This window comes from Manacus candei, unplaced genomic scaffold (assembly GCF_025592945.1).
Source record: "Manacus candei isolate 608988 ecotype Guabito, Panama unplaced genomic scaffold, ASM2559294v1 h1tg000174l, whole genome shotgun sequence".
In the NCBI taxonomy this organism is placed as follows: Eukaryota; Metazoa; Chordata; class Aves; order Passeriformes; family Pipridae; genus Manacus; species Manacus candei.
In genome coordinates, this window is record NW_026138222.1 from 1 (window position 1) to 27,415 (window position 27,415).

At 68.9% G+C, this 27,415-nt stretch overlaps 3 protein-coding genes across 3 annotated transcripts in view; 1 reads left to right on the plus strand and 2 right to left on the minus strand.

Moving 5' to 3' along the window:
- The first annotated feature begins 62 nt into the window (after positions 1 to 62).
- RBM28 (RNA binding motif protein 28) lies at positions 63 to 9,499 on the plus strand. Its single transcript, XM_051773748.1, is given in 20 exon segments — positions 63 to 193; positions 1,062 to 1,191; positions 1,193 to 1,328; positions 2,010 to 2,085; positions 2,198 to 2,290; positions 2,956 to 3,030; positions 3,508 to 3,732; positions 4,121 to 4,202; positions 4,288 to 4,397; positions 4,699 to 4,772; positions 5,299 to 5,440; positions 5,955 to 6,019; positions 6,509 to 6,526; positions 6,528 to 6,658; positions 6,660 to 6,675; positions 7,219 to 7,356; positions 8,209 to 8,283; positions 8,376 to 8,647; positions 8,878 to 8,977; positions 9,250 to 9,499. Coding segments are annotated over 20 exon segments (2,217 nt in total). The 5' UTR covers positions 63 to 66; the 3' UTR covers positions 9,382 to 9,499.
- Positions 9,500 to 11,261: 1,762 nt separating this feature from the next.
- On the minus strand, positions 11,262 to 13,546 carry LOC127463779 (leptin-like). The gene is given in 4 exon segments (XM_051773623.1): positions 11,262 to 12,048; positions 12,050 to 12,096; positions 12,706 to 12,860; positions 13,529 to 13,546. Coding segments are annotated over 3 exon segments (510 nt in total). The 5' UTR covers positions 12,850 to 12,860; positions 13,529 to 13,546; the 3' UTR covers positions 11,262 to 11,729.
- A 12,056-nt stretch (positions 13,547 to 25,602) lies between these two features.
- SND1 (staphylococcal nuclease and tudor domain containing 1) overlaps positions 25,603 to 27,415 on the minus strand; it is an 81,453-nt gene continuing 79,640 nt past the window's right edge. Inside the window, 2 exon segments of the mRNA XM_051773646.1 lie at positions 25,603 to 25,925; positions 26,921 to 26,965. Coding sequence (XP_051629606.1) covers positions 25,860 to 25,925; positions 26,921 to 26,965 — 111 coding nt within the window. The 3' untranslated portion in view covers positions 25,603 to 25,859.

Consider the following 27,415-nt stretch of genomic DNA (forward strand, 5'->3'; position numbering starts at 1 on the left):
CGCTCTGGCCCCGCCCCTCCCGGGGCCGCTCCGCCTCCCGCCCCGCCCCGCCCCCGCCGGGCCAAGATGGCGGCGCCCAGCGCGCGCACGGTGCTGGTGCGGGGCCTGCCCCCGAGCGCCACCGGGCCGCTCCTCGAGAGGCTCTTCGGGGCCCTCGGGCCGCTCCGCCGCTGCTTCGTGGTCACCGAGAAGGGTCCGCGCCGGGGGGGGCCGGGGAGGATCGGGGGAGGGGGTGACAGGCGGTGGAGGGCGCTGGGAATGGGTTCCGGGGTGGCCGAGGGGTGGGAGGGGAGTTGGGACCGGGGCTCGGGGGGGCCGAGGGGGACGGGAGGGGGTTCGGGGAGCTCTGCGGGGGCCGGGGGTGCGCGGAGCTGGGGGTGAGGGACGCTGCAGGGGGATGGGAGCGGGTTTTGGGGGGGCTGAAGGGATTGGAGCCGGGAGGGGGTTGAGGGGATTTGGATCGAGAGGGGCTGGGGGGCTTGGGACCAGGGTTGGGGGTTAGAAGGGGTTAAGGGGGCTGGGAGCGGAGTTTGGGGGATCTGGAGGGATTCAGCCGGGGTCTCGAAGGGCTGGGAATGGGACCCGAGGGGTCTGAGTGGGAGGGAAGGGGGGAGGCTGAGACTGGGGTTTGAGGGGTCTGGGGGCGTTGGGAGTGGGGTTTGGGGGGAGGCTGAGTTCTGGGATGCGGGGCCTGGGGGGCCTGGGGGTCCTGGAACCGGGATTTGGAGGGGAGCTGAGTCTGGGGGGGCTGGGCCGTGGCCAGGGCTGGAAACTGGGGGGCTGGGAATTTGTGGGAAGGGGACAGGAGTGGGAAGGGCAGGACTGGGAATTTCAGGGAAGAGGCATTTTGGAGGGAGCAGGAATTAGAGGAGACAGAAGTTTGGGAGTTAGGAATTCGAAGGGGCAGGACTTTGGGGGTGCAGGATGGGGGGGGTCTCAGGGCTGGTTTTGGGGGTCCAGGCAGGTTTGGGGGGGGCTGTGCCGTGCCAGGCTGGGGGGGGTGACGATCTGTGAGGCCGTTTGGGGGGCTCAGCCCCTCATTGCCCCCCCGGCCCCCCCAGGCTCCCCAAAATGCCGCGGGTTCGGGTACGTGACCTTCTCGCTGCCCGAGGACGCCGGGAGGGCCCTGCGGGACCCCCCCGAGCTGGGGGGGCGGCCCCTGGGGGTGTCCCTGGCCCGGCCCCGCCCCAAGAGGGACAGGGGGCCGCGGGGGGGGCAGGAGGGAGAGGGCGAGGGGGGGGGAGCCCCCCCCAGAGCCCCCCCGGCCGAAGAAGCCCCGCCCGCCCTCCCGCAAGGCCCGGCTCATCCTGCGCAACCTCAGCTTCCAGGTGAGGGACCCCCGGGACCCCCCGGGACCCCCAACACTCACAGGGACCCCTGGGACCCCCCGGGACCCCCAGCACTCACAGAGACCCCCCCGGGACCCCCAGCACTCACAGGGACCCCCGGGACCCCCAGAGACTGTTGACACACACGGGGACCCCACAGGGACCCCACACAACCCAGGGACCCACCCCAGTGCCCCCTGACACCTCCGGGAACCCAAACACCCCCAGGGACCCCAAACAACCCAGGGACCCACCCCAGTGCCCCCTGACACCCCCGGGAACCCAAACACCCCCAGGGACCCACTCCAGTGCCCCCAGACACCCCCAGGGACCCCCCTTCCCCAGAGATGCCCCCAGGCCCCCCAGCACCCCCCAGATCTCCCCCGGGGTCCCTCCAGTGCCCCCTGTTTACCCAGTGACTCCTTATTCCCCAGGGACCCCCCTCCCCACCATCCCACAGACCCCCCATGGACCTCCCCAGCCCCCCCCAAGGACCTACGTGCTCCCCAATGCCCCCAGTGCCCCCCAACCCCCTGGGACCCCCCACATTTGTGATTGCCCTCATGTTCAGGCACTCAAGGGCCCCCAGTCCTCTCAGAGACCCCCCCTGTGCCCCCCAAGCTCCCCTGACACGCCCCTTGTGCCCCCCAATCCCTCGTGACCCCCCGTGTCCCCCCCCAGTGCTCCGAGGACGAGCTCCGGGGTCTCTTCGCTCCCTTCGGCCCCGTCCTGGAGCTGAACATGCCCCGGAAACCTGGTGAGACCCCCGGGCTGAGCCCCCCCGGGCCCCCTGACCCCTTTGGGGTGCCCCCCCCGGCCGGGGGGCTCCCCCGGGGGGCTCATGGGCTCACTCTGGGGGGCTCTCACAGACGGGACCCCGAGGGGCTTCGCCTTCGTCCAGCTCAGGAACGTGCGGGAGGCGGCGGCGGCGCTGGGGGGGCTCAACGGGGCCCAGCTCAGAGGTGGGGGGCTGGGGGGGCTGGGGGGGCTCAACGGGGCCCAGCTCAGAGGTGGGGGGCTGGGGGGCTCAACGGGGCCCAGCTCAGAGGTGGGGGGCCTTTGGGGGGGCTGGGGGGGCTCAACGGGGCCCAGCTCAGAGATGGGGGGGCTTTGGGGGCTGGGGGGGCTCAACGGGGCCCAGCTCAGAGGTGGGGGGGCTGGGGGGGCTTTGGGGGGCTGGGGGGGCTCAATGGGGCCCAGCTCAGAGGTGGGGGGCTGGGGAGGGTCCTGGGGGGGCTCAACGGGGCCCAGCTCAGAGGTGGGGGGGCTCAACAGGGCCCAGCTCAGAGGTGGGGGGCTGGGGAGGGTCCTGGGGGGGCTCAGCGGGAGGGGGATCAGAGCTGGAGGGTCGTGGGGGGTCCCAGGGGGGTTTGGGGGGTGCTGTGGGGGCTCAACAGGACCAACATCAGAGGTGGGGGAGGGAGGGGGATTGGGGGGTGCTGGGGGGGTCCCAGGAGGGGGCTGAACATGAGGGGGATCAGAGGTTTGGGGGGTCCCGGGGGGTCGGGGGATGCTGATGGGGTTATGGCAGGGGGGAACGTGGGGTGGGGGTCTCTTGGGGAGTTGGGGGACATGGGGGGGTCCCTCAGGAACCGGGGGCACTGACCCCTCCCTCGTGCCCCCCCAGGGCGGCCCCTGGCCGTGGACTGGGCCGTGGCCAAGGACAAGTACCAGGCAACACAGGGACCCCCCAAACCCTCTGGTAAGACCCCAAAAACTCCCAACACCCCCCTAGACCCCATGGTGAGTCCCCAGAGACCCCCAAACCTTTGGAGGAGACCCTATAACCCCCCCAGGGACCCTCCAAAAACCCTGGTGAGACTCCAACCCTCCCCAAGCCCCCTGGAACCCCCTCAAACTCCCCGGATGAGACCCCCAAACCCTTGGTGAGGGACCCCCCAATCACCCCCAAACCTCTGGTGAGGGACCTCCAGGGACCCCCAAATGCCCCCAAACCCCAGTGAGGGACCCTGAAACCCCCCAAAGCCCTGGGGAAGGACCCCCAAGCCCCTCAAACCCCCCAGACCTGCAGTGGGGGGTCCCTGAAGCCCTGGTGAGGGACCCCAAAACCCCCCCCCAGCCCCCGGGGGAGGGTCCAGGTGCCCCTCTGGAGATTTTTGGAGGGGCAAAAGGGAGTGAGGGGGTGACTGTCCCCCCCCTGCCCCATGTGGGCTTGTAGGGGGGGGAGAGGAGGAGAAGGAGGAAGGAAAAGATGAGGTGGAAGAGGAAGATGAAGAAGAAGAAGAAGAGAAAGAAGAGGAGGAGGGAGAGGAAGAAGAAGCTGAGGAGGAAAAAGAGAGCGAAGAAGAAAAGGAGGAGGAAGAGGAGGAGAAAGAGGATGAAGAAGATGATGAGGATGAAGAGGATGATGAAGATGAAGAGGATGATGAAGAGGATGAGGAGGGTTTGTCCTGCCCTGGCAAGGGGAGCTTGGCTGGGGCTGGGGGGGCTCTGCCGGGGTCAGGGGAGGCTTCCTGGGGCTCTGGGGGGGCCAAGGGGGGGTTTTGGGGGGCTTCTGGGGGAGCTTAGGGGAGCACTGGGGGAGCTTCTGGGGGTCTGTGGGTTTTTGTGGGGGGGATCTGAGTGGGCTTCTCTGGGGTCTGGGGGGGTTTCTGGGATTCTTGGGGGTCTCCTGGGGGTTGGGGGAGGGTTTGGGGGTGTCTGGGGGAGTTTCTGTGGGATCTGGGGAAGCTTCCTGGGGACTGGGGTGGCTTCTGTGGAGGGGGGTCTTTCCTGGGGCGCTGGGGGCTCCTGGGGGGTTCCCAGGTGTCCCAACCCCCTCAACATTGCAGAGGGGGGATCCCCCCCAAAGCGGGCGAAGGGGGGGCGGCCGCGCCCCTCGGACGTGGGCGAGGGCAGGACCGTCTTCATCCGGTGAGTGGGGGGCCCCCCAAAACCGAGGGGGGCTCTGAGAGTTGGGGGGCGTCCCCAGGGCCCCCCTGACCCCCCGTGCCCCCAGGAACCTGTCGTTTGACACGGAGGAGGAGGCGCTGGAGGAGGCCCTGCGGAGGTTCGGGGGGGTCACCTACGTGCGGCTGGTGCTGCACCCCCACACCGGCACCCCCAAAGGTGGGGGGCAGGGGGGCCCAGCGGGGTCTTGGGGGCGTCCTGGGGGGGCACCTGCTGCTGCCCCCCAACCCCCAGTGCCCCAGGGGGAGGGCTGGGCAGGGGAGGGGGCTGGGGGGCACCGGGACCCGGCGGAGCTGGGCTTGGCCTGGCTCGGACCCTGGGGGGGGTGTGCTCGTGTTTTTGGGGTGGGGGGGGTAACAGTCCACGTTTGGGGGTTCATTCCCACACGGGAGGAGTGTCCCCACGTGTTTGGAGGGCTCCCCCTGTGCCCCCCTCACTGTCAGCCCCCTCCTCCCCCCAGGCTCTGCCTTTGCCCAGTTCGAGACCCCCGAAGGGGCCCAGAAGTGCCTCGAGGCTGCACAGGAGGGGGCTGAGGTGAGTGGGGACCCCCCACTGGGGACACCAGAGACCCGCTGGGGAGGGGGGGGCACACCAGGGACCCCCTCAGGGGCCCACCCCGGGGGCACCCAGGGTCCTCCAGGGGGGCTCAGGAACAGCTCTGGGCTGGGTTTGGGGGGTTTTGGGGCCCCCCTTGGCTGGATTTGGGGTGTTTAGGGGGGGGGGTTGGGGACCTGTCCTGGGTTTGGGGTGTTTAGGGGGGTTTGGGGGCCTGTCCTGGGTTTGGGCTGTTTAGGTGGGGGGTTTGGGGGCCTGTCCTGGGTTTGGGGTGTTTCTGGAGGTTTTGGCCCCTCTCCTGGCTGGGTTTGGGGGGTTTGTAGCCCCCACAACCGGGTTTTAGAAGGGTTTGGGGGGGTTGGGGGCTGGGATTTTGGGGGTGTTGAGGTCCCCCCCAGCTGGGGTTTGGGGGTGTTTGGGGTGTTTGGGGCCTGCCCAACCCGGGGTTCTCCCGTGTGGCACAGGAGGGTCCCGGCCCCCCCTGAGCCCCCACTGTGCCCCCCAGGGTGGGGGGCTGCGTCTGGACGGGCGGGTGCTGCGTGTGGACCCCGCCCTGAGCCGGGACCAGGCCCAGCAGCTCCGGGGGGAGTCGGGGGGGGCCCAGCCCAGAACTGGCACCAGGAACCTCTACCTGGCCCGGGAGGGGGGTGAGTGATGGGCTGGGGGGCTCGGGTGCCACAGTGCCCCCCACTCCCCTTCCTGAACCCCCCCCCAAATACCCCCACGCTCATTTTTTCCCAATCCCCTGAATCCTCCCCAGCCCCCAAGTGCCCCAATCACCCCCAAATGCCCCCTGACCTCCCCACCTGCCCCCCCAGCCACCCACCAGGGCTCTCCCCCTCCCTCCCAAAACTCCTCCAAGCCCCCATTTAACCCCAGATGCCCAGACCTGCCCTCCTCCCCACCAACCACCCTCCCGGGCTCCCACCATCCCCCTGACCCCCCCAAGTCCCCCAAATCTCCCCTGACCCCCCAACATCCCCCCTCACTCTGCCTCACCCCCCCACCCACTGCCCCCGAGCCCCCCGATGCCCCCCCATTTGCCCCACCCCAGCCTTCCCCGGTGGCTCTCTTGCTGCTCCCAGGCCCCCCCGGTCCCCCCTGCCCCCCCCCCGGCCCCCCAGGCTCCCCAGACCCCCCCTGAGCCCCGTTTCCCCCCAGCCATCCGCCCGGGCTCGCAGGCGGCCCAGGGGGTCAGTGACGCCGACATGGCCAAGAGGGCACGGGTGAGTGGGGTGGGACTGGGGGGAGAGGGACCCTGGGGGGGGGAGAGGGACCCTGGGGGGGGGAGGGACCCTGGGGGAGGGAGTGGGACCCCCGGGGGGGAAGGTGAGTGTGACTCTGGGGGGTGAATGTGACCCTGGGAGGGGTGAGTGGGACCTGGGGGGGGTGAGTGGGGTGGGACCTCTGGTGGGGGGAGAGGGATCCCAGAGGGTGAGTGGGGTGTGACCCCAGGGGGTGAGTGTGACCCCAGGGGTGAGAGGGACCCTGGGAGGGGTGAGAGGGACCCTGGAGGGTGAGTGGGACCCTGAGAGGATGAGTGGGACCCCTGAGGGGTGAGTGTGACCCTGGGAGGGGGTGAGTGTGACCCTGAGAAGTGAGTGGGACCCCGGAGGGGTGAGAGGGACCCCGAGAGGATGAGTGGGACCCCGGGGGGGCTGGGGGGTGAGCTGAGGGGGTGTGTGTGTCCCCCCCCTGACCCCCTGCCCCCCCAGTTCGAGGAGCTGAAGCTGGCGGCGGCTGCAGGACCCCAACGTGGGGGTGTCCCGGACCCGGCTGTGCCTGCACAACCTGCCCAAGGCCCTGGACACCCCCCGGCTCAGGGCGCTGCTGCGGGGGGTCCTGCGCCACAACGGGGGGGGCCCCCCCACACATCAAGGAGGTGGGGGGGCCCGGGTCCCTCCTGTGTCCCCCCAGCCCCTCTGCACCTTCCCCTGGCTCTTCCCTCTCGGGTTTGGGGGTCTCCCAGGGTGGGTTTGGGGTGCGGAGGAGGTGGGGGTCCCCTGTGTCCCCTATGCCCCCCCTGTGTCCCCCCGGGTTGGCTGTGGGTGTGGGGGAAGGTGGGGGGTCCTCTTTTGTGTTCCCCTCTGGGGGCATTTTGGGGGTGCACAGGTGGGGGGTTGGTGTCCCCCCAGGGGTGGGGGGATGTTGGGGGTGCCCTTGGGGATGTCGGGGTTCTCCAGGGGAGTGTCAGGGTTTTTGGGGTGACTCCATACCCACCATGCCACTGGGTGATGTGGGAGCTGGGAGGGGGGTGTTGGGGTGACCTGGGGGGTTTGGGGGGTGACTGTGTACCCCCCGTACCCCATTTCCCAGTGCCCCATTCCCCAGTGTTGATGTGGGAACTGCAGGGGGTGTTGGGGTGTCCCAGGGCATGCTGGGGTGACCCCGGGGAGTTTTGGGGTGACCCTGTCCCCTCCCCCAGTGCCGAGTGATGCGGGAGCTGCGGGGTCAGGGCCAGTCCTTGGGCTTTGCCTTCGTGGAGTTCGAGGCAACACGAGGAGGCTCTGGGGGCCCTGCGGCGCGCCTCAACAACAACCCCGAGCTCTTCGGGCCCCACAAGGTCAGTGGGGGTCCCCCCTTTGTGTCTCCCCCCTTGGTGGGTGCCCCGTTTCCAGCACCCAGGGCTGCCCCTCCACTGGGACCCTCCCAGAGCTGCCCTGGAGTTCCGGGGTGCCCCCAGGGTTTCCTGATACCCCCCAGGGGTTTTAGGGCTGTCCCCGAGGTTCTGGGGTGCCCCTGGATGTAGGGGGGGGGCACCCTGGCTGTTTCTGTGTTCCTCCTGGGTTTTGGGGTGTCCCTGGGGATTTCAGGGTGCCCCTGTTGTTCTGGGGTGCCCCAGGGGTTCTGGGGTGCCCCCCTTGGGTCTTGGGTGTTTAAGGGTCTTCTGGGTTGCCCCCAGTGTTCCAGGAGGGGGTTCTGGGATCTCCCCCCTGGGTTATGGGGCCCCCCTGGACTTTGGGGTGCCCCCACCGTGTTGGGGTGCCCAGGGGTGTTCCAGGTTTCCCTGGGGGTTCTGGACAGGCTTTGGGGTCTCTCCCTGTGTTTCAGGGTGTCCTCACAGTGGTTTGGGGGAAGTTCTGTGGTGTCCTCCCAGTTTCTGGGCTCTGCTCCACTTTTGGGGTGTCCCTTGGGTTGTCTGGGGGGGTTCCTGGGTGCCCCCCTTTGTTTGGGGGGGGTTCCTGGGTGCCTCCCCAGTTCCAGGGTGTTCTCCACTGTTTTGGGGGGTTCCTGGGTGCCATCCCAGGTTTGGGGCTCCCCCTTGGTTCTGGGGTTCCCGCTGGGTATTTTAGGGGGTTCCTGGGTGTGCCCTGGTGTTCGGGGGGGGTTCCTGGGTGCTCCCCTTGTTCCGGGGTGCCCCCCCCCGGTCTCGGGGTGCCCCCCCGGTCTCAGGGTGCCCCCCGTGCCCCCCCAGCGCCCCATCGTGGAGTTTGCCCTGGAGGACCGGCGGAAGCTGCGGCTGCGGGAGCAGCGGATCCAGCGCGGGCTGGTACGGGGGGGGACACCCCCTGACACCCCCTGAGCCCCCCCGGGGCCCCCCCAGCCCGGGGCCCCCCAGCACTGACCCCCTGCCCTCCCCAGCTCAAGGCCAAGGCGAAGGCGGCCGAGGCTGCGAGACCCCCGGAGACCCCCCAGGGGCCCCCCGGAGCCCCCCAAGGGCTCGGGTGGGCAGGACCCCCCCAGCAAGGCCCCCCCTGCCAAGGCCCCCCCCCGCCAAGGCCCCCCCGGCCCCCCCCGGGGCCCCCCTGGGCCGGGTTCCGCACGCAGGGGCCCGGGGGGGGCGGGGGGCACCCGGGACCCCCCCGCAAACAGGGTGCTTGGCAGTGCCCCTCGCACCGGGGGCCCAAGATCAGGTGAGGAGGAGCCCCCCCCCCCCCCATTTTCCTCCCCCCAAGTCCTTTCCCTCCACCCCTTGCACCCGTTTTCCCCCCAGTTTTTTCCCCCCCCTTTTCCCCCCCTCCCATTTTTACCCCTTTATTTCCCTGTGTTCCCCCTCTTTCTCCCCCCACCAAGACCCCTCCCACGGGGGTTTCTTCTTCTCAGGGGCTCCCCCCAGCTCAGTGCCTTCCCTTTCTGCCCCCAGGAAACGGGACAAGGGGAAGGCACAGCCCCCTCCCCCCAAACCCCCCAAGGCCCCCAAGGCCCCTCGGCGGCGGGAGAAGCACCAGGAGACCCCTCCCCAGGTAAGAGTTTGGCAGCTCACCCCCCCCCAGGAGACCCCTCCCCAGGTAAGAGTTTGGCAGCTCACCCCCCCCAGGAGACCCCTCCCCAGGTAAGAGTTTGGCAGCTCACCCCCCCCAGGAGACCCTCCCCAGGTAAGAGTTTGGGCAGCTCACCCCCCCCGAGGTGATTCTGGGGTCCCCACTGTGGTGTCCTCCCAGCTCTGGCTCTGCCTTGGGGGGTCTGGGGGGGATTTGGGGTGTCAGGGCCCCTCCTCACCCCTCTCTCCCCCCAGAAGCAGCGGCGGCGCCGGGGGGGTCCCGGGGGGTCCGAGGCAAAGTTCAACGAGCTGGTGGAGAGGTACAAGAGGAAGATTTTGGGGAGCCAACCCCCCACGGCCCGAGGGGGAAAGTGGTTCGAGAGCTGAGATCCCCCCCAGCACCCCAAACTCCCCCCCCCAGCACCCCAAACTGCCCCCCAGCACCCCAACCCTCCCCCGGGGGTGCTGGAAAGGTCACAGGCCCCACACCCCCCGCTGTGGGGGGTTTGGGGGTCCCTGCTGGGGTGGGGACCCAAACCCTGCCCCCCCCAGGGTTTGGTGGTGCCCCCCCATCCTCACTGTCTGTTCCTGGGTTTTAATAAAAAAGTGTATTTTTGTGGACGATTTGTGCCCTCAGCGTGACCCCCAACCCCTGGGACCCCCCTGGCACCCCCAAAACCACCCTGAACCCCTCCCCTGGGCACCCCAAGACCTCACCCCTGGGACCCCAACCCCCCCACCTCTGGCCCAGGGGGGCACCCCGAGCCCCCCCGTTCCCCCTCATCCCCCCCAGCTCCGGGTGCCGGGGGTGCAGCCCCTGGGTGGGGGGTGAGGGGCAGGGGTGGGGCTGGGGTGGCCCCCAGGGCAGGGGGGGCTGGAGGGGCTTCAGGGAGGGGGGGTGGGGGAGACCCCCCGGGGGGGGTTTGCGGGCTCAGGGCATCCTGTGTGTTTGGGGGTCCCACGGGCTGGGGGGTTCCGGGTGGTTGGGGGGTCCCGTGGGTCAGCCCGGCCCCCCCCATCCCCACATTCCGGTGCCCCCCCCGTGCTGCCCGGCACAGCCGCGGGGCCGGTGACTCACTCCCGGCGGGGCCGTGGCTGGTGGCCACGAGCCTCTGGTGGCCCCGCGGCGTGAGGGACGTGAGCCCGGGGGTGGCACCGACCCACGGCCACCCACGGTCACCCCCCCCGGGGTGCCCCTGCCCTGGGGCTGGGGGGGGGCACTGGGGGGTCCTCGGGGGGGGGGACAGGGGGCAGGGCTGGGGCCAGCGCTGCAGGGGACACCCTGGGGAGGGGGACACCCGGTGCCACCCCTGGGGAGGGGGGACACGCAGTGCCACCCCTGTGCACACGTGTGTGACCCTCCAGGGGGGCAGGGAGGTGCCATTCCTGACCCCCATTCCTTATCCCCCCCCTTGACCCCCTGTTCTTTCCCCCTCATCCCTGTTCCCCCTCCCCCCCCCCGTGCTCCCTCATTCCTCCTTCCTTCCCCCTCCTGTCCCCTCCTCCTCGTGCCCGCCACCTTGCCCCTCCTACTCCCCCTCCTTGTTCCCCCTTTCTCCTCCTCCTTATTCCTCCCTTCTTGTCCCCCTCTCCTGTCCCCCCTTCCCCGGGTGGGGACCCCCAGCCCCCCCCTCCGTGTGTCCCCGTGTCCCCCCGGGCCGGAGCTGTCGGGGTCACACCAGGCCGGGGGGTCCGGGGGGGCCACAAAGCCACGACCGACTCATCAACCACCTCTGAGTCACCAGGGCCGTGTCCCCACGTCACCCCCTGTCCCCCCTGGCTCCTGGAGGGGTCTTGGGCCCCACAGTCCCGTGTCCCCGTGTGCCCCCCTGTCCTGGGGGGTCCTTTGTCCCTGATATGGGGTGTCCCGAGGGTCCCTTGTCCCCGTGTGCCCCCCTGACACGGAGGGTCCCAGTTTGGGGGGGAGGTCCCTTCTCCCAGGGGTCCCCTGTCCCAGGGTTGTCCCCAGGGTCTCCCTTGTCCCCTTGGTCCTGGGGCCCCTTGTCCCCCGTGTTCCCATGTCCCTTGGGGTCCCCTTGTCCCCTCGGGTCCCTTGACCCCATATCCTTTATGTCCTTTGCCCTGGGGTCCCGTGTCTCCTGTGTCCCCCCATACTGGGGGTCCCTTGTTCCTCGGGTGTCCCCCATCCCCCGTGCTCCCTTGTCCCCCCCCCCGTGTCCCCGTGGCCCTGGAGCTCCCTTGTCCCGAGGGTCCCTTGTCCCCAGGGTCAGTGGACATAAGTGAGGCTGCTGGAAAAGGGGCTTTATTTTAAATTAAAGTCAATAAATAGAAATACTTAATAACAAATAATAATAATAATAATAATAATAATAATAATAATGATGTAGAAAAAGAGGCGCTGGCAGCAGCTGGAGTCACTCCAGTGCCTGGGGACAGTTGGGGAGTCCCCCATGGGGGTCCCATGTGATCTGGGGGGGGTCCCAGGGGGGTCCTGCTGAGGTCCCAGTTGTGTCCGTGTGGTCCTGGGGATCCCTGAGGGGGTCCATGGGATCCTGGGGGGGGGGGTCTGTGGGATGGGTCGTGGTGGGACCTGGGGGGTCCTTGTGGTGTCTCCGTGGGGTCCTGGTTGTGTCCGTGGGGTCCTGCTGAGGCTGGTGGGGTCTGTGGGGTCCCAGGAGCCCTTGTGGGGGTCCCGCTGGGGTCCTGGTGAGGTCCTGGTCGCGTCCATGGGGTGTTGGGGTGGTCCTGGGGGTCCCGGTGGGGCCCGGGGGTCCCTAACAGGCGGGGTCCCCCTCGAGGTGGGCGGCGATCCCCTCCAGGCACCCCCGGAGCCTCGCCAGGGCCACCCCGGCCACGGTGTGGGGAGCCTCGGCCAGCGGGGCCGGGGGGGCCGGGGGGGGGTCGCGGGGCGGGGGGCAGCCCAGCAGGGCCCCCAGGACCCCCAGGAGGCTGTGCAGGTTCTCCAGGTCGTTGGCCACCTGTGCCAGGCGCAGGTCACCCCCGGGCACCGCCCCCAGGAGCCGCTGGAACAGCTGGAGCCGCTGGGCTGCCACCCCCAGCCCCGCCGGGACCCCCCCGTCCGGGACCCCCCCCCTCCGGGACCCCCTCCAGGCCGGTGACACGCAGGGTCAGGGGGAACAGCTGGGGGGGCACAAAGGGGGGTGTTAGGGCGGGGGAGGGGACATGGGGGTCAGGGTGGGGGCTGGGGGTGACACAAAGGGGGGGGTCAAGGCGGGGGGCTGGGGGGGACACAGAGCAGGGGGAGGTTGGGGCAGGGGGTGCCCCACCTGCTCGGGGGGGACCCCACACCCACCCGGCCATGGGGACCCTCCCTGGGGACCCCCAATTTGGGGCACAGAGCCCTCCCCCCTTAGCTATGGGTGTCCCTCCCCTCGGGGATCCCACATCCCTTGGGTGCAGACCCCCCGTCCCAGGGACCCTCAACCCTTGGGGCACAGCCCCCCCCATCGCTCCCTGGGCTCAAAGCCCCCCAACCCCCCCAGCCACGGGCACCTCACCCTGGGACCCCACACCTTGGGGACCCCCGGTCTGGGGCACAGGGACCCCCATGAGACCCTCCTGCCCACCCTGGGGCACGGCCACCCCCCGCACTGCCGGTGCCCCCCGAGCCCCCCGTGGCACGGACCCCGCCACTCCCCCGGCCCCTCCCCCGGGTGCCCCCCCAAACCACCCCCAGCCTCCTCTGAGTCCCCCCGGGGGTCCCCCCTCACCCCCCGGCCCGGGGGGCACCTGCAGCTGCTGGAGGCGGGTGCTGAGGGTCCGGGTGAGGGTCCGGGCGTCCCCGCGGACCCTCTCGAGCCGCACGGGGCGACCCCCGGCCACGGCCACCCCCAGGCACAGGAGCCCCCACAGGGACACGCCGGGACACCGCATCCCGCCGGGATCTGGGGAGGGGGCACAGGGGTCACCGGGGGCGTCCTGCGCCCCGGGACACCCCCGGGGACACGGGAGGGGACAGGGCAGGGACGGGACGGGTGACAGGGACGGGACGGGTGACAAGGACGGGACGGGTGACAGGGACGGGACGGGTGACAGGGACGGGACGGGTGACAGGGACGCGGGGGCAGCGCCGTCGGTGGCACGTGGGCTCCGGGTCCTCGTCGCGGTGTCCCCGTCCCACGGTGCCACCGTGTCCCCGCCGGCACGTGCGGCCCGGGCCGTGTCCCCGACGCCTTCCCGGAGCCTTTGGCAGCGGCCCTGGGGGGGCCGGCACCGCGCAGGGGGACGGGGCGGGGGCGGGACACGGCCCGGGGGGGCAGGGGGGGCAGGGGACACTCTGTCCTCAGGGGGAGGCGGGTGGGCACTGGGGGGACACGTGGCCTTGTCACCCACTGCTGGGGATGGGGGACAGGGACATGGGGATGGGGGGGGACAGGGGGATGGGGGGATGGGGGGGTGGGAGGGACAGGGGGATGGGGGGGACAGGGGGATGGGGGACAGGGGGATGGGGGACAGGGGGATGGGGGACAGGGGGATGGGGGGACAGGGGGATGGAGGGACACGGGGATGGGGGGACAGGGGGATGGGGGGACACAGAGACAGTGTCACTCACCACAGCCTCGCACCCACTCGCTGAACCTGGAAGGAGACAGCGACAGGGGGACACAGTGACAAGGGGACACGGGAACGGGGGGTCAGGGGGACCCTCACCAGGACCCCCCCTCCACTGTCACCACCCCACCGGCCGGGGGGGTGGGGAGAGGGGCAGTAGCCCCCTGTAGCACCCCCCATGTGCCCCCAGTGCTGGGGGACATGGTCGGTGGCACTGCCTGGCCTGGCCACCCCCCTGGGGACAGGGGGCAGCAAGGGGGGGGGCCGACAGGGATAAGGGGGTGCCCAGACAGTCCCGGGGGGCTTCTGTCCCCGGCAGGCCCGGGACAGAGTCCCTGCAGGTCCTCTGGGGTCACGGGGAGAGGGGGGACACTGGGGTCCCCCCAGCACTGCACCCACAGGGCTGAGAGGGGGGTCCCAGGGTGGGGATGTTCTGGGATAGGGGGTGTCCCAGGGTGGGGGTGTCCCAGGGTGGGGGGTGTCCCAGGGTGGGGGTGTCCCAGAGTGGGGTGTCCCAGGGTGGGGGTGTTCTGGGATGGGGGGTGTCCCAGAGTGGGGTGTCCCAGGGTGGGGGTGTTCTGGGATGGGGGGTGTCCCAGAGTGGGGTGTCCCAGGGTGGGGGTGTTCTGGGATGGGGGTTGTCCCAGGGTGGGGGGTCCCAGGGTGGGGGTGTTCTGGGATGGAGGGTCCCAGGAGAAGGGGAGTCCCAGGAGGGAGGGTTGGGGTTGTCCCCGTGCAGGAGGGGGAGTTTGGGGGTGTCCCGGGGGGGATGCCGGGGTCGCCTGGTGATGCGGGGGCATTTGGGGGGGGGGTCGTGGTGCCGGGGGGGGTCGTGGGAGGGGTCGGGCTCACCTGGTCGCCCCGCGGGTCCCGTCCGGTGGCGGCGGTGGCTCCATCCCGGCCCCTTTATAGCGGCGGGGCCGTTGCACAACGTGTCCGTCCGGCCCCCCCCGGCCCCCCCGGCCGGGCCCTGTCCGTCCGTCTGTCCGGGGATGCTCCGAGCGGGGGGGCCCGGGGTGCCCCGGAGGGAAGGGGGGGATGTACAAGAGGGGGGGGTCCCGAGGACACGCAGAGCGGGAAGTCCCGGGACAGAAGGGGGGTGGTCCCGGGGATGCTCCGCGCGGGGGGAACTGGGGACACTGGGATGACCGGGGGGCGGCACAGGGAGCGCGGGGGGATCCCAGGACACGCTGAGCACGAGGGTTTGGGGGACGCAGCGAGGGGGGGATGCGGGGGCACCGCGACCCCCGGGGGTCCCGTGGACACGCGGAACGCGGGGGCTGTCCCGGCGCGGACCGAGCGGGGGGTCCCGGGGCACGCGGACCGGGGGCGGCCGGGGGTGCACCGAGCACGGGGGGGTCCCGGGGGGGTTCCCGGTGCGCGTTCCCCCCCCCGCGCTGACGTGCCCAGGTGAGCGCGGCCCCCGCGTGTGCCCCGTGACACATCCCCGCCGCCGTGACCGCCCGCACACGCGCCCGCGCCCCCCCGGGCGGGGCCCCCGGGGTCCCCACACCCCCGGGGTCCCCTCTGTCTTGTCCCACCTTGTCGTCCCCCCATTTCGTGTCCCCAAACGCGCCTCGCGTGTCTCCCCACCCGCCCCTGTCCCCACACGCCCCTGTGTCCCCCTCCCCCGTGTCCCCCCCACCTCCGTGCCCTCCCACCCCCCTCGTCCTTCCAGCCCCACGCCGTGGCCCCGCACCCCTCCACGTCCCCACAATCCCCCCCTGTCCCTCGATATCCCCCCAGTCCCCCGCGTGTGGCAGAGACCCCCCCCACACACGCCTGGCACACGGTGGGCATGGGGATGGCACCGATGTCCCCCCCCCGCAGTCGCTGTGAGCTGGGGGTGACCCCACCGCGGGGGATCCCGGGGGGCACATGGGGGACAGGGGCTGTCCCCTCCTGCAGGTGACACAGGACAGAGCCCACGGGGGGGACCCTAAATCCACACGGGGGGCCGGGGGAGTCTCTGCAGCACAGGTGGGGGCTGGCTGAGGGGGGCTGGCTGGTGTCCCCAGGTGTCCCCGGGTGTCCCCATGTCCCCAGGTGTCCCCAGGGGTGCCAGAACCCCCAGACCCGTGTCCCCCCATCCCTGGGGACACCGCCAAGGTGACACGGGGGAGGGGAGGGGGGCTCTGTTGGGGAACACGGAGGACCCCCCCGGTGTCACTGGGGGATGCAGGTGACCCATGTCCCCACCACCTGTCCCTGTCACCCACCCACCCCGCCCAGGGTGTCCCCAGAGCACGGGGTGTCCCCAAACCCTGTCCCCAGGGGGGCTGCCCAGCCGCCGGCGGGTCGGGCTGCCCAGGCAGGGCCGCCGCCACTCTGGTGACACAGGAGTTGGTGTCACCGTGGTGGTGACACTCGGCAAACACTGTGGTGGCCCTTCCGGGAAGGCTGCTGGTGACACTGGTGACACCAGTGCCCGGCAGCCACTGGCAGGGCCCCAGGTGGCCGCTGCGGGGACACTGGGGACACACGGGGTGCCCCCCAGCCAGCACAGTGACCTGGGTGATGTCACTGTGTGCCACCCCCCAGCTGGCATCCCTCGTGTCCCCGTCCCTGTCACTTCCCGGCCAGCATCACTTGTGTCACCAGTGCCTGTCCCCAGTCCCTGTCACCTCCTGGACAGCACCCCTCACGTCCCCAAGCCCTGTCCCCCCACAGCCAGTGCCACTCTTGTCCCCTGTCCCCATGCCCTGTCCTCAGTCCCTGTCCAACCCCACAGTCAGTGGCACTCCTGTCCCTTGTCCCCCCCAAGCCCTGTCACCTCATAGCCACTGTCACACATGTTCCCAACCCTGTGCCCCCCACAGCCAGTGTCACACGTGTCCCCCCTCCCTGTCCGGGCCACCCACCCCCACCGAGTGCCACCCCAGGTGACACGGCCACGGGGAGGGGCTGCCACCCCCTCAGCCCACCCAGTCACTGAGGAGCCTTTGGGCACCCGAACTGGGGCCACTGGGAACTCGTGTCCCCCCGCCTGCTCAGTGTCCCCCCGGCACCCCCCAGTGTCACCCCCACACCCTTGAGGGGTCCCCAGTGTCACCCCCCCCCACCCTGGAGTGTCCCCAGTGTCACCCCACATCCCCCCGAGGGAACCCTCAGTGTCACCCCCTCCCAGGGGTCCCGCCCGTGCCAGGGACTGGGGTGGCTTCACCCCCCCGCTGTCCCCATGCCCCTGTCCCCGCTGTCCCCTTGCTGTCCCCACTGTCCCCATGCCCCTGTCCCCACTGTCCCCTTGCTGTCCCCAGCCCGAGGCCGGGGAGGGTTTGGTGTCCCCCCCCCCCATCCCCACTCACCTGTGGTCCCCGGGGGTCCCCGCTGGCTGGACCCCCCGCGGATGCTTTTTGGGGTAAGGGCTTCCTGGCTGGGGGAGGGACAGCAAGCCCAGACCGCAAAAAGACCCGAGAGGGACAGGGAGGTGGCCCTGGGGTGGCCCTGGGGTGGCCCTGCGGTGACGAGGTGACAGGAGGGACGAGGACGGGGCACGAGGAGCCCCCCGGGGATGGGGGCCTGTGGTGGGACACGGCCCCCACACGCTGAGGGCCCCACCGGGCCCAGGCTGTCCCCCTGTGCTGGGGGGACAGGGCACAGTGCCACCCCCTGTGTGCCACCCCCCGTGTGCCACCCACCACATGCCACCACCACATGTCACCCACCACGTGTGTGCCGCTGCGGCACAGGCACCCGCGGGAGGTGGCACAGAGGGACAGGGACGTGGCACAGAGGGACAGGGACAGGTGACAGTGCAATGGCATCGTGGTACAGAGGGACAGGGACGTGGCACAGAGGGACAGGGACGTGGCACAGAGGGACAGGGACGTGGCACAGAGTGATGGAGACGTGCAGAGACACATGGAGATGTGGCACAGAGGGAAGGTGTGTGACAGAGTGAGAGGATGTGACACAGTGAGGGGACGTGGCACAGAGCGATGGGGAGGGGGCACAGAGTGAGTGGGACGTGGCACAGCCCCATGGGGACGTGGGACAGCACAGCAGAGATGACAGACAGAGCAACGGGGACGTGGCATGGGGATGGGGATGGCACAGAGTGATGGGGATGTGGCACAGGGATGGGACTGTGGCACAGAGTGATGGGGACGTGGCACAGAGTGATGGGGATGTGGCACAGAGTGACAGGACACGGCACAGAGTGACAAGGATGTGGCACAGAGTGACAGGACATGGCACAGAGTGACAGGGATGTGGCACAGAACAAAGGGGACACAACAGAGTGACAGGACACGGCACAGCATGATGGGAATGTGGTACAACCCCACGGAGATGTGGCACAGAGTGAGGGGATGTGGCACAGAGCGAGGGGACGTGGCACGGGGCTGGGGGGACGTGGCACAGGGCAGTGCCCCCAGCTCCCTGCCAGTGCATCCCGGGTGTCCCCAGGCTCCTGTCCCTCAGCCACCGCAGGGCCGGGGACAGCAGGAGGCCACCAGAGGTGCTCGGTGTCCCCGTGGCTCTGAGTGTCACTGTGGCTCTGGGTCTGTCTGTCCTCCAGGGCCACACGGACGTGCCCGACGACTGATCCGGCCTCGGTGCCATCGGCTGCGTGGCAGTGCCTGGATTTCAGCAGGTCTGAGCCGTGCCCAGGCCCGTGGCAGGACGAGGCTGTGGCTCCATCGGCTCCATCGGCTCCATTGGCTCCGTGGTTCCAGGTCCTGCAGCTCCAGGTTCCGTGGCTCCGGGTCCTGTGGCTCTGTGACCGGTCAGTGTCGGTGCCCCCGGCTCAGGGTCCTGGTGCTGTCGGGTCCCCGAGGCCCTTTGGGGTGGGGACACCCGTTGGTGGCAGCTCCGGGGCTGGTGCCGAGGTGCCACCCCAGGGACAGCCGGGAGCAGCTCCAGGGCCATCCCTGGGCTGTCGGTTCCGTGCCGGTGTCACCTGGGCCTGGGCTGAGGTGTCACCGTCACGTGCCGGCGGTGAACGTGTCCCTGTTCCACCATCACCTCCACCCTGCGGCCCTGCTCCATCCCATGGCCCCATCCCCACCCCATGGCCCCGTCCCCACCCCATGGCCCTGTCCCCATCCCATGGCCCTGTCCCCATCCCACATCTCCGTCCCCCACCCCACATCACCATCTCCATCCCACCATCTCCACCCCATGTCACCATCCCCACCCCATGGCCCCATCCCCATCCCACATCTCCGTCCCCACCCCACATCACCATCTCCATCCCACCATCTCCACCCCATGTCACCATCCCCACCCCATGGCCCTGTCCCCATCCCACATCTCTGTCCCCACCCCCATGTCACCATCTCCATCCCATCATCTCCACCCCATGTCCCTGTCCCCACCCCCACTGTCCCTATCCCACATGCCCATATCCATCCCATGTCCTCACCACCTGTCCCACTCCCCATCCCATTATCCCTGTCCTCCCCCCCCATCCCTGTCCTCACCCCATTTCCCCATTCCCACCCCATGTCCCCATCCCCATCCCACTGTCCTCACCCCATTTCCCCCATTCCCACCCCGTGTCCCTGTCCCCATCCCCATCCCACTGTCCCCACCCCATTTCCCCATTCCCACCCCGTGTCCCTATCCCCATCCCACTGTCCCCACCCTGCAGCCCCGACAAGCTGCAGGACAGTGACACTGCCCCGCCTGCCCCCCCCCATCCCTGTGTCCCCCCAGGAGAAAGCGGGGCGGGCTGGGGGACACGGCTGAGGCCACCAGTCCCCTGACACCCCCCGTCCCGGGGGAGCCCTGTTTTGGGGCACAGAGGGGCTGGGGGACATCCCTCGGTACCGAGCTGTGCTGGGAGGGCTCGGGGGGGCTCGGGGGGGTCTGTGGGGGGCACGGGGGGTCTGTGGGGGGCACGGGGGGTCCCTGCCGGGTGCCAGCGCCCGAGGGTGGCTGTGGAGGTGACGATGACGGTGACAGTGGCCATGCGTGGCACAGACCTTTCTAGACGGCCGAGGCTGATTTTGGGGTCCCCTGGTGTGGGGAGGGAGGTGCCACCCCCCCGTGCTCCCCTCATGTCCCCACCCGGGCGGGGGGCTTGGTGTGACCCCCCCGAGCGCTCGTGGGGCTGGGGGACCCCCGGGCAGAGGGGACACGGGGGGGGCTGAGGGAAGGGAGGGGCAGGGAGGGGCATCCAGGGTATCACGGGGGGGGTCCCCACACAGTGGGGGGCTGGGGGGGCTGGGGGGGGGCTGGGGGGGGTTGGGGGGGACCCTGAGGAACAGCACGGGGGGGGCAGTGGGGGGTGACACTCTGGGGTCCAGGGGCGTTGGAGGGGGGGAAACAGGGCTGGGGGGGAACTGGGGCCAAGTGGGGGGGTCACAGACTGGGGGGGGGGGGGGGGGGGGGCATGAGGGTCCTGGGGGCTGCGGGGGGGGCTGGGGGTAATGGGGGGGGGGTTGAAAGTACGGGGGTCCCCGGGGGCTGCGGGGGGGGGAGCACAAGGTAAGGGGGGTCCTGAGGGGCTCGGGGGGAGCTCCCGGGGGTGAGGGGGGGGTCTGGGGCTCGGGGGTCCCGGAGTGCTGCAGGGGGGGGTCCCGGGGCTCTGTAGATGGGGGGTTGGGGCACGGGGGGTCCTGGGGCTCTGGGGATGATGCTCGGGTGCTGGGGGGGGTCTCTGGTGCTGCGGGGGGGTCTCGCAGGGTGCGGGGGGGTCTCGCGGGGTGCGGGGTGCAGGGGATCCCTGGGGGGCCCTGGCGGGGCCCCCCCTGTGCCGCACACGGGGCCGGGGGGGGATCCCGGGAGGGGGGATCGGGCCGAGGGTGGGGAGGGGGGTCGGGGTATCCCCAGCTGAGGGGGGGTCGCGGGGGGGGTGCGGGAGCCCCACGGGCGGAGCGGGAGGTGGGGGGGCACACAGGGGGATCCCGACCCCCCCCCGGCGCCCCTCGGTCCTACCTGGCGCTGCGCTGAGTGCGGGGGTCCCGGGGGGTCCCGGGGGTCCCGGGGGTCCCGGGGGGTCCGGGAGGGTCCGGGGGTGCGGGGGGGCCCCGGCGCGGCCGCGCGAGCCCCGGCGGCGGCGATTGACCCGCATTGACGTCACTGCGTCATCAGGGTTCCCCTGGAAACACGCGGGGGCTAAAAATAGACCCCACGGGGGGGCGGGGCGGGGCGGGGGGCGGCCCCCCCACCCCCGCGTCTGCCGCTATTCTGGGGACACGGCGACAAATATAGAGCGGCCACCCCCGGCACGGGGGACACCCCCACGGGGGGGACACGGAGGGGACACGGGGGGCACCGACAAGGGGGCATCGACACGGGGGACACCCTCACGGGGGGGCATCGAAAGGGGGGCATCGATAAGGGGGACACCCCCACGGGGGGGTATCGACACGGGGGCATCGACACGTGGGACACCCCCACGGGGGGGCATCGATAAGGGGGGACATCGATAAGGGGGACACCCCCACGGGGGGACACGGGGGGGCACGAGGGAGGCGGACACGGGGGGGACACGGGAGCGGCGACTCGGGGGGGGACAGACACGGGGGGCACCGTCCCGGGGGGGGGACAACCAGGGCACGCCGGGACAGGGGGACACCGCGGAGCCGGGGACAGGGGGACAGGGACATCGGGGTGGGGGACACCGGGACAGGGCGGCACGGGGGCATCGGGACAGGGGGGGACTGGGACAGTGGGACAGCAGGACAGGGGGGGACTGGGACAGTGGGACAACAGGACAGGGGGGTACTGGGACACCGGGAACTGGGGACACTGGGACTGCGGCACACCGGGTCACCCGGCCGTGGGGACACCAGGACACTGGGAGAGGGGAGGGGGACAGGGAGAGGGGACAGGGACGGGGACAGGGACAGGGACGGAGCGGGCGGGGCGGTCACACACCGCGGCGAGACTGGACTGGGACGGGCTGGACTGGGATGGGGCTGGACTGGGACGGGGCTGGACTGGGACGGGCTGGACTGGGATGGGACTGGACTGGGATGGGCTGGACTGGGACAGGGCTGGACTGGGATGGGGCTGGACTGGGATGGGCTGGACTGGGATGGGCTGGACTGGGACAGGGCTGGACTGGGATGGGACTGGACTGGGACAGGCTGGACTGGGACGGGCTGGACTGGGACGGGGCTGGACTGGGATGGGCTGGACTGGGATGGGCTGTAGTGGGACAGAGATGTACTGGGATGGGGCTGTGTTGGGTTGGAGCTGTGCTGGGACTGGGCTATATTGGGACGGGTTTATACTGGGATGGGGCTGGACTGGGATGGGTTTATACTGGGATGGGGTTATACTGGGACGAGGCTGTGCTGGGATTGATCTGTATTGGGATGGGATTGTACTGGGATGGGGCTGTGCTGGGACAGGTTTATACTGGGATGAGGCTATACTGAGATGGGTTTATACTGGGATGGGGCTGGACTGGGATGGGTTTATTCTGGGACGAGGCTGTGCTGGGATCGATCTGTATTGGGATGGGATCGTACTGGGAGGGAGCTGTGCTGGGATGAGTTTATACTGGGATGGATCCGTGCTGGGATGGATTTGTACTGGGGTGGGGTTGTACTGGGATGGGGCTGTTTGGGACAGGTTTATACTGGGACAGGGCTGTACTGGGTCGGGTTTATACTGGGATGGGGCTGTACTGGGTCAGGTTTATACTGGGATGGGGCTGTACTGGAATGGATTTATACTGGTGTGAGGCTTTGCTGGGGTAGGGCTGTGCTGGGACGCAGCTATACTGGGACAGTGCTGTACTGGGATGGGGCTGTACTGGGATGGGGCTGTACTGGGAGGGACCTGTACTGGGATGAGTTTACACTGACTGGGATGGATCCGTGCTGAGCTGGGACCGTACTGGGATGGGGCTGTACTGGGACAGGGCTGTACTGGGATGGGGCTGTACTGGGACAGGGCTGTACTGGGATGGGGCTGTACTGGGATGGGGCTGTACTGGGATGGGGTTGTACTGTGGTGGGCTTATGCTGGGATGGGTTCATACTGGGATGGGTTTATACTGGGATGGGTTTATACTGGAACTGGTTTATACTGGGATGGGTGTATACTGGGATGGGTTTATACTGGATTGATTTATACTGAACTGGTTTGTATCGGGATGAGTTTATACTGGACTGGTTTATACTGGGATGGGTTTATACTGGATTGGTTTACATGGACTGGTTTATGCTGGGATGAGTTTATACAGGACTGGTTTGTACTGGACTGGTTTATACTGGGATAGGCTTTTTGTACCGGACTGGTTTGTACTGGGATGGATTTATACTGGGATAGGCTTATACTAGACTGGTTTGTACCGGACTGGTTTGTACCGGATTGGTTTGTACCGGACTGGTTTAGACTGGACTGGTTTGGACTGGACTGGTTTGTACTAGTTTGGACTGGACTGGTTTGTACTGGTTTGTACTGGACTGGTTTGTACTGGACTGGTTTGTACTGGTTTGTACAGGACTGGTTTGGACTGGACTGGTTTGTACTGGTTTGGACTGGACTGGTTTGTACTGGTTTGGACTGGTTTGGACTGGTTTGGACTGGACTGGTTTGTACTGGTTTGGACTGGTTTGGACTGGTTTGGACTGGACTGGTTTGTACTGGTTTGGACTGGACTGGTTAGTACTGGACTGGTTTGTACTGGTTTGTACCAGACTGGTTTGTACTGGTTTGGACTGGACTGGTTTGTACTGGTTTGGACTGGACTGGTTTGTACTGGTTTGTACCGGACTGGTTTGTACTGGTTTGTACTGGTTTGGACTGGACTGGTTTGTACTGGTTTGTAGCGGACTGGTTTGGACTGGTTTGGACTGGTTTGTACCGGACTGGTTTGTACTGGTTTGGACTGGACTGGTTTGGACTGGTTTGGACTGGTTTGGACTGGTTTGTACTGGACTGGCTGTTCCTGTCGTGCTGTTCCCGAACCGGCAGGTGGCGCCATTTCACTTTCCCGTTCAGGCCGCGGGAGCCCAGAGCGACCAGTACAGACCAGTATAGACCAGTATGGGCCAGTATGGGCCAGTATAGACCAGTGCAGACCAGTATAGACCAGTACAGACCAGTATGGGCCAGTATAGACCAGTGCAGACCAGTATAGACCAGTATAGACCAGTATGGGCCAGTATAGACCAGTGCAGACCAGTATAGACCAGTACAGACCAGTATAGACCAGTATGGGCCAGTACAGACCAGTACAGACCAGTATAGACCAGTATGGGCCAGTATAGACCAGTATAGACCAGTATAGACCAGTACGGGCCAGTACAGACCAGTACAGACCAGTATAGACCAGTATGGGCCAGTATAGACCAGTACAGACCAGTATAGACCAGTACAGACCAGTATAGACCAGTATAGACCAGTACAGACCAGTATAGACCAGTATGGGCCAGTACAGACCAGTACAGACCAGTATAGACCAGTATAGACCAGTATAGACCAGTACAGACCAGTATAGACCAGTGCAGACCAGTATAGACCAGTATAGACCAGTACAGACCAGTATGGGCCAGTACAGACAGTACGGCCCAGTACAAACCAGTATGGGCCAGTACAGACCAGTATAAACCAGTATGGCCCAGTACGGCCCAGTACAGACCAGTACAGCCCAGTATGGCCCAGTACAGACCAGTATAGACCAGTACAGACCAGTACAGACCAGTATGGCCCAGTACCGCTCTGCACACCCAGCAGCACTCCTGCACCCCACAAAGACCCCAGAACCCCCCAGATACACCCAGAAACCTGCAGGGACCCCCAGAGATCCCCAGGACACCCCCCCGACATCTCCAGGGACCTCCAAAGACTCCCAGGACCCCCCAAAGCCCACCCCAAACCCCTGAGACATACCCAGACACCCCCGGGACCTCCCAGAGCCCCCCAAACCCCCCAGATGGATCCAGGGATCCGCAGGGACCCCCCGAGCCCCCGCTGGGGCAGAGGTGGGTGGTCGGGCTGGGCACAGGGACAGGGACAGGGACAGGGACAGGGACAGGGACAGCCCTTCCCCCTCCCCTCTCCTCCCCCCCCCCAACCCCCCCCACCCCCCCGCCCTCCCGGTAATTACGATCGTTGTCCGGCGTTAATTATCGATCCCTCCGCTCCGTGTTAATTGGCTTCGGATTCAATTAGCGCTGCCCCCCCCGGCCCCCAAAATCGATCCGCGGCGCGGGGACAGCGGGGACAGCCCGGGGGGGCACCCCCAGGGTCCCCACGGGGTTGGGGTGACCCCGGGGTCGGGGTGACCGTGGATTTGGGGTGCGGGGGGAGCGCAGCACCCACAGTGGGGTTGGGGGGTGGGCACAGCACCCACCGTGGGAGGTGGGCCCCCCAAACATCGGGGTGCAGGTGGCAGTGGGGATCCCGCAGGGCTCTTCTGGGGGGGCTGCTGCCCCCCCCTCAGCCGGGTCAGTTTGGGGGGGCTGGGGTCAGGGCTGGGGTCAGGGGTGGGGTCAGGGGTGGGGTCCAGGGCTGGGGTCAGGGCTGGGGTCAGGGCTGGGGTCAGGATTGGGGTCAGGGGTGGGGTCCAGGGCTGGGGTCAGGGCTGGGGTCAGGGCTGGGGTCAGGGGTGGGGTCCAGGGCTGGCACTCAGGGTTCATGGTCGGGGGACACATTGGGAACCTGGGGTTGGGGTCCACAATTGGGACCCAGAGTTGAGGTTCAAGGTCAGGACCCACTTTTGGGACCCAAGTTTGGGGTCTGGGTTTGGGTCCCGGGGTCTGTGGGTGGGACCCAGGGTTGGGGGTCGATGTCAGGGGCCATTCTGGGGGCCCAGTGTGGGGATCCAAGATTGGGGCCGGGTTTGGGGCCCAACTTTGGGTCCCAGGGCTGGAGGTCGATGGGTGGGACCTGCAGGTGCCCCGGGTTGGGGTCCAGGTTTGGGGTCCCCACTTGGCTCCCGGGGCTGCCGGAGGGGTTTGGCCCAGACTCTGCCCCGTGGCTGCTGCCCTCGGGTGCCCCCCAACCCCCCCAGCTCTCGGGATGGGGTCAGGGGTCCCAGGGCTGCACCCCCGTGGAGAAACAACCCCCCCATCCCGTGCTCGGGGTCCCAGCCTCGGTCCCTGGGTGGGGGGGGGGTGACCCAGGGTCGGGGGGCGTGACCCCAGCACAGAGGGGACCCCAAAACACGACGCTTCACTACGTTTATTGGGCCTCTGCAGCTTTAAATACAGGCCAGGGGTGGGGGGGCCGCGGGGGGGGCCAAGGCAGGGGGGGGGGACCGGGGGTGCCCCCCCCTTTGGCACCCCCAGGGCTCGGAGCCCCCCCCCGGCTGCCCCCCCGGGAGGGCGGGACGGGATGGGGGGCTCGGCAGTGGGGGGGGGGGGCGGTGGGGCCCCCCCGCAGCCCAGGGAGGGGGGTGGGACCCCCGCAGCCCCCCCGGCCCCTCAGCGGCTGTAGCCGAACTCGTCCGCGTCGTCAGCCCGGAAATCGCCGTAACGCCACAGGTTCAGCTGGGGGGGGACACGGGTCAGGGGGCACCCACACACGGGTCAGGGGGCACCCAAACACGGGTCAGGGGGCACCCACACACGGGTCAGGGGGCACCCAAACACGGGTCAGGGGGCACCCACACACGGGTCAGGGGACACCCCCAACACGGGTCAGGGGGCACCCAAACACGGGTCAGGGGGCACCCCAAACACGGGTCAGGGGACACCCCCAACACGGGTCAGGGGGCACCCAAACACGGGTCAGGGGGCACCCCAAACACGGGTCAGGGGGGAACCCCAAACACGGGTCAGGGGGGAACCCCAACACGGGTCAGGGGGCACCCCAAACACGGGTCAGGGGGGAACCCCAAACACAGGGTCAGGAGGGCACCCACACACGGGGTCAGGGGGGCACCCCCAAACACGGAGGGGGTGCAGTCGGGGGCACCCCCAAACACGGAGGGGGTGCAGTCGGGGGCACCCCCAAACACGGGGGGGTGCAGTCGGGGACATCTCCAAAAATGAGGGGGTTGCAGTGGGGGTGGGGGCACCCCCAAAAGAGGGGGGTTGCAATTAGGGTCACCCTGGGGGGAGGGAGGCTGGAGCGGGGTCACCCCCAAAATACAGGGGTGCAGTCAGGGGCCGTCCCAAAATGGGGGGCTGAAGTCAGGGTCACCCCCAAAATGGGGGGTGGCTGCATCAGGGCCACCCCAGGGTAGGGGTCGCAGCCAGAGTCACCCCAAAAATGGCGGGGCTGCTGTCAGGGTCACCCCCAAAGGGGGGAGGCTGCAGTCAATGTCATCCCCAAAACGGGGGGATGCAGAACAGTCACCCAAAAAACTGGGGGGGGGGGGGGCTGCAGTCAGGGCCACCCCAAAATGGGGGGGATGCAGCAGAGTCACCCCCAAACTGGGGGGCTGCACCCATATAACCCCTCGAGTTGGGGGTACCACTTAGAGCACACCCGAGCCAAGGGGGCTCCCCAAGCCCCCCGGTCTGGGGTCCCCCCCACTCACCCGGGCACTCTTGGCCGCCTCCTGCGCGTTCAGGTACTCGGTGATCTGGGGGCACAGACTGGGGGTGACCCCCTGTCCCCCCCTCGGGGGGCTCTGGGGGGCACCCCCGGGGACCCCCATCACGGGGACACCCCACGCTGTGGTGGGGGGAGCGGAGGGTCCCCATGGAGGGTGGGGTGAGCCCCGCTCCCCCCCAGCCCCTTCCCCGGCCCCCCCGGGGCCGCCGCCGCCGCCGAGCCGGGATCGATGCGGCCGCGGCTGAGCCGCGATCGATCAGCGCCGGCGGGAGGGGGCAGGGACCCCCCGGCACCGCCAGCACACCCCCGACACCCCCCGCACTCACCCAACTCCTGCCCAACACCCCCAGCACCCACCCAAGACCCCCCAGCAATCACCCACCCCCCAAAACACCCATTCACCCCCCCAGCACCCGGCCACCCCCCTGCAAGACCCACCCAGCTCCTCCCAGCACCCCCCAGGCACCCACCCAACACC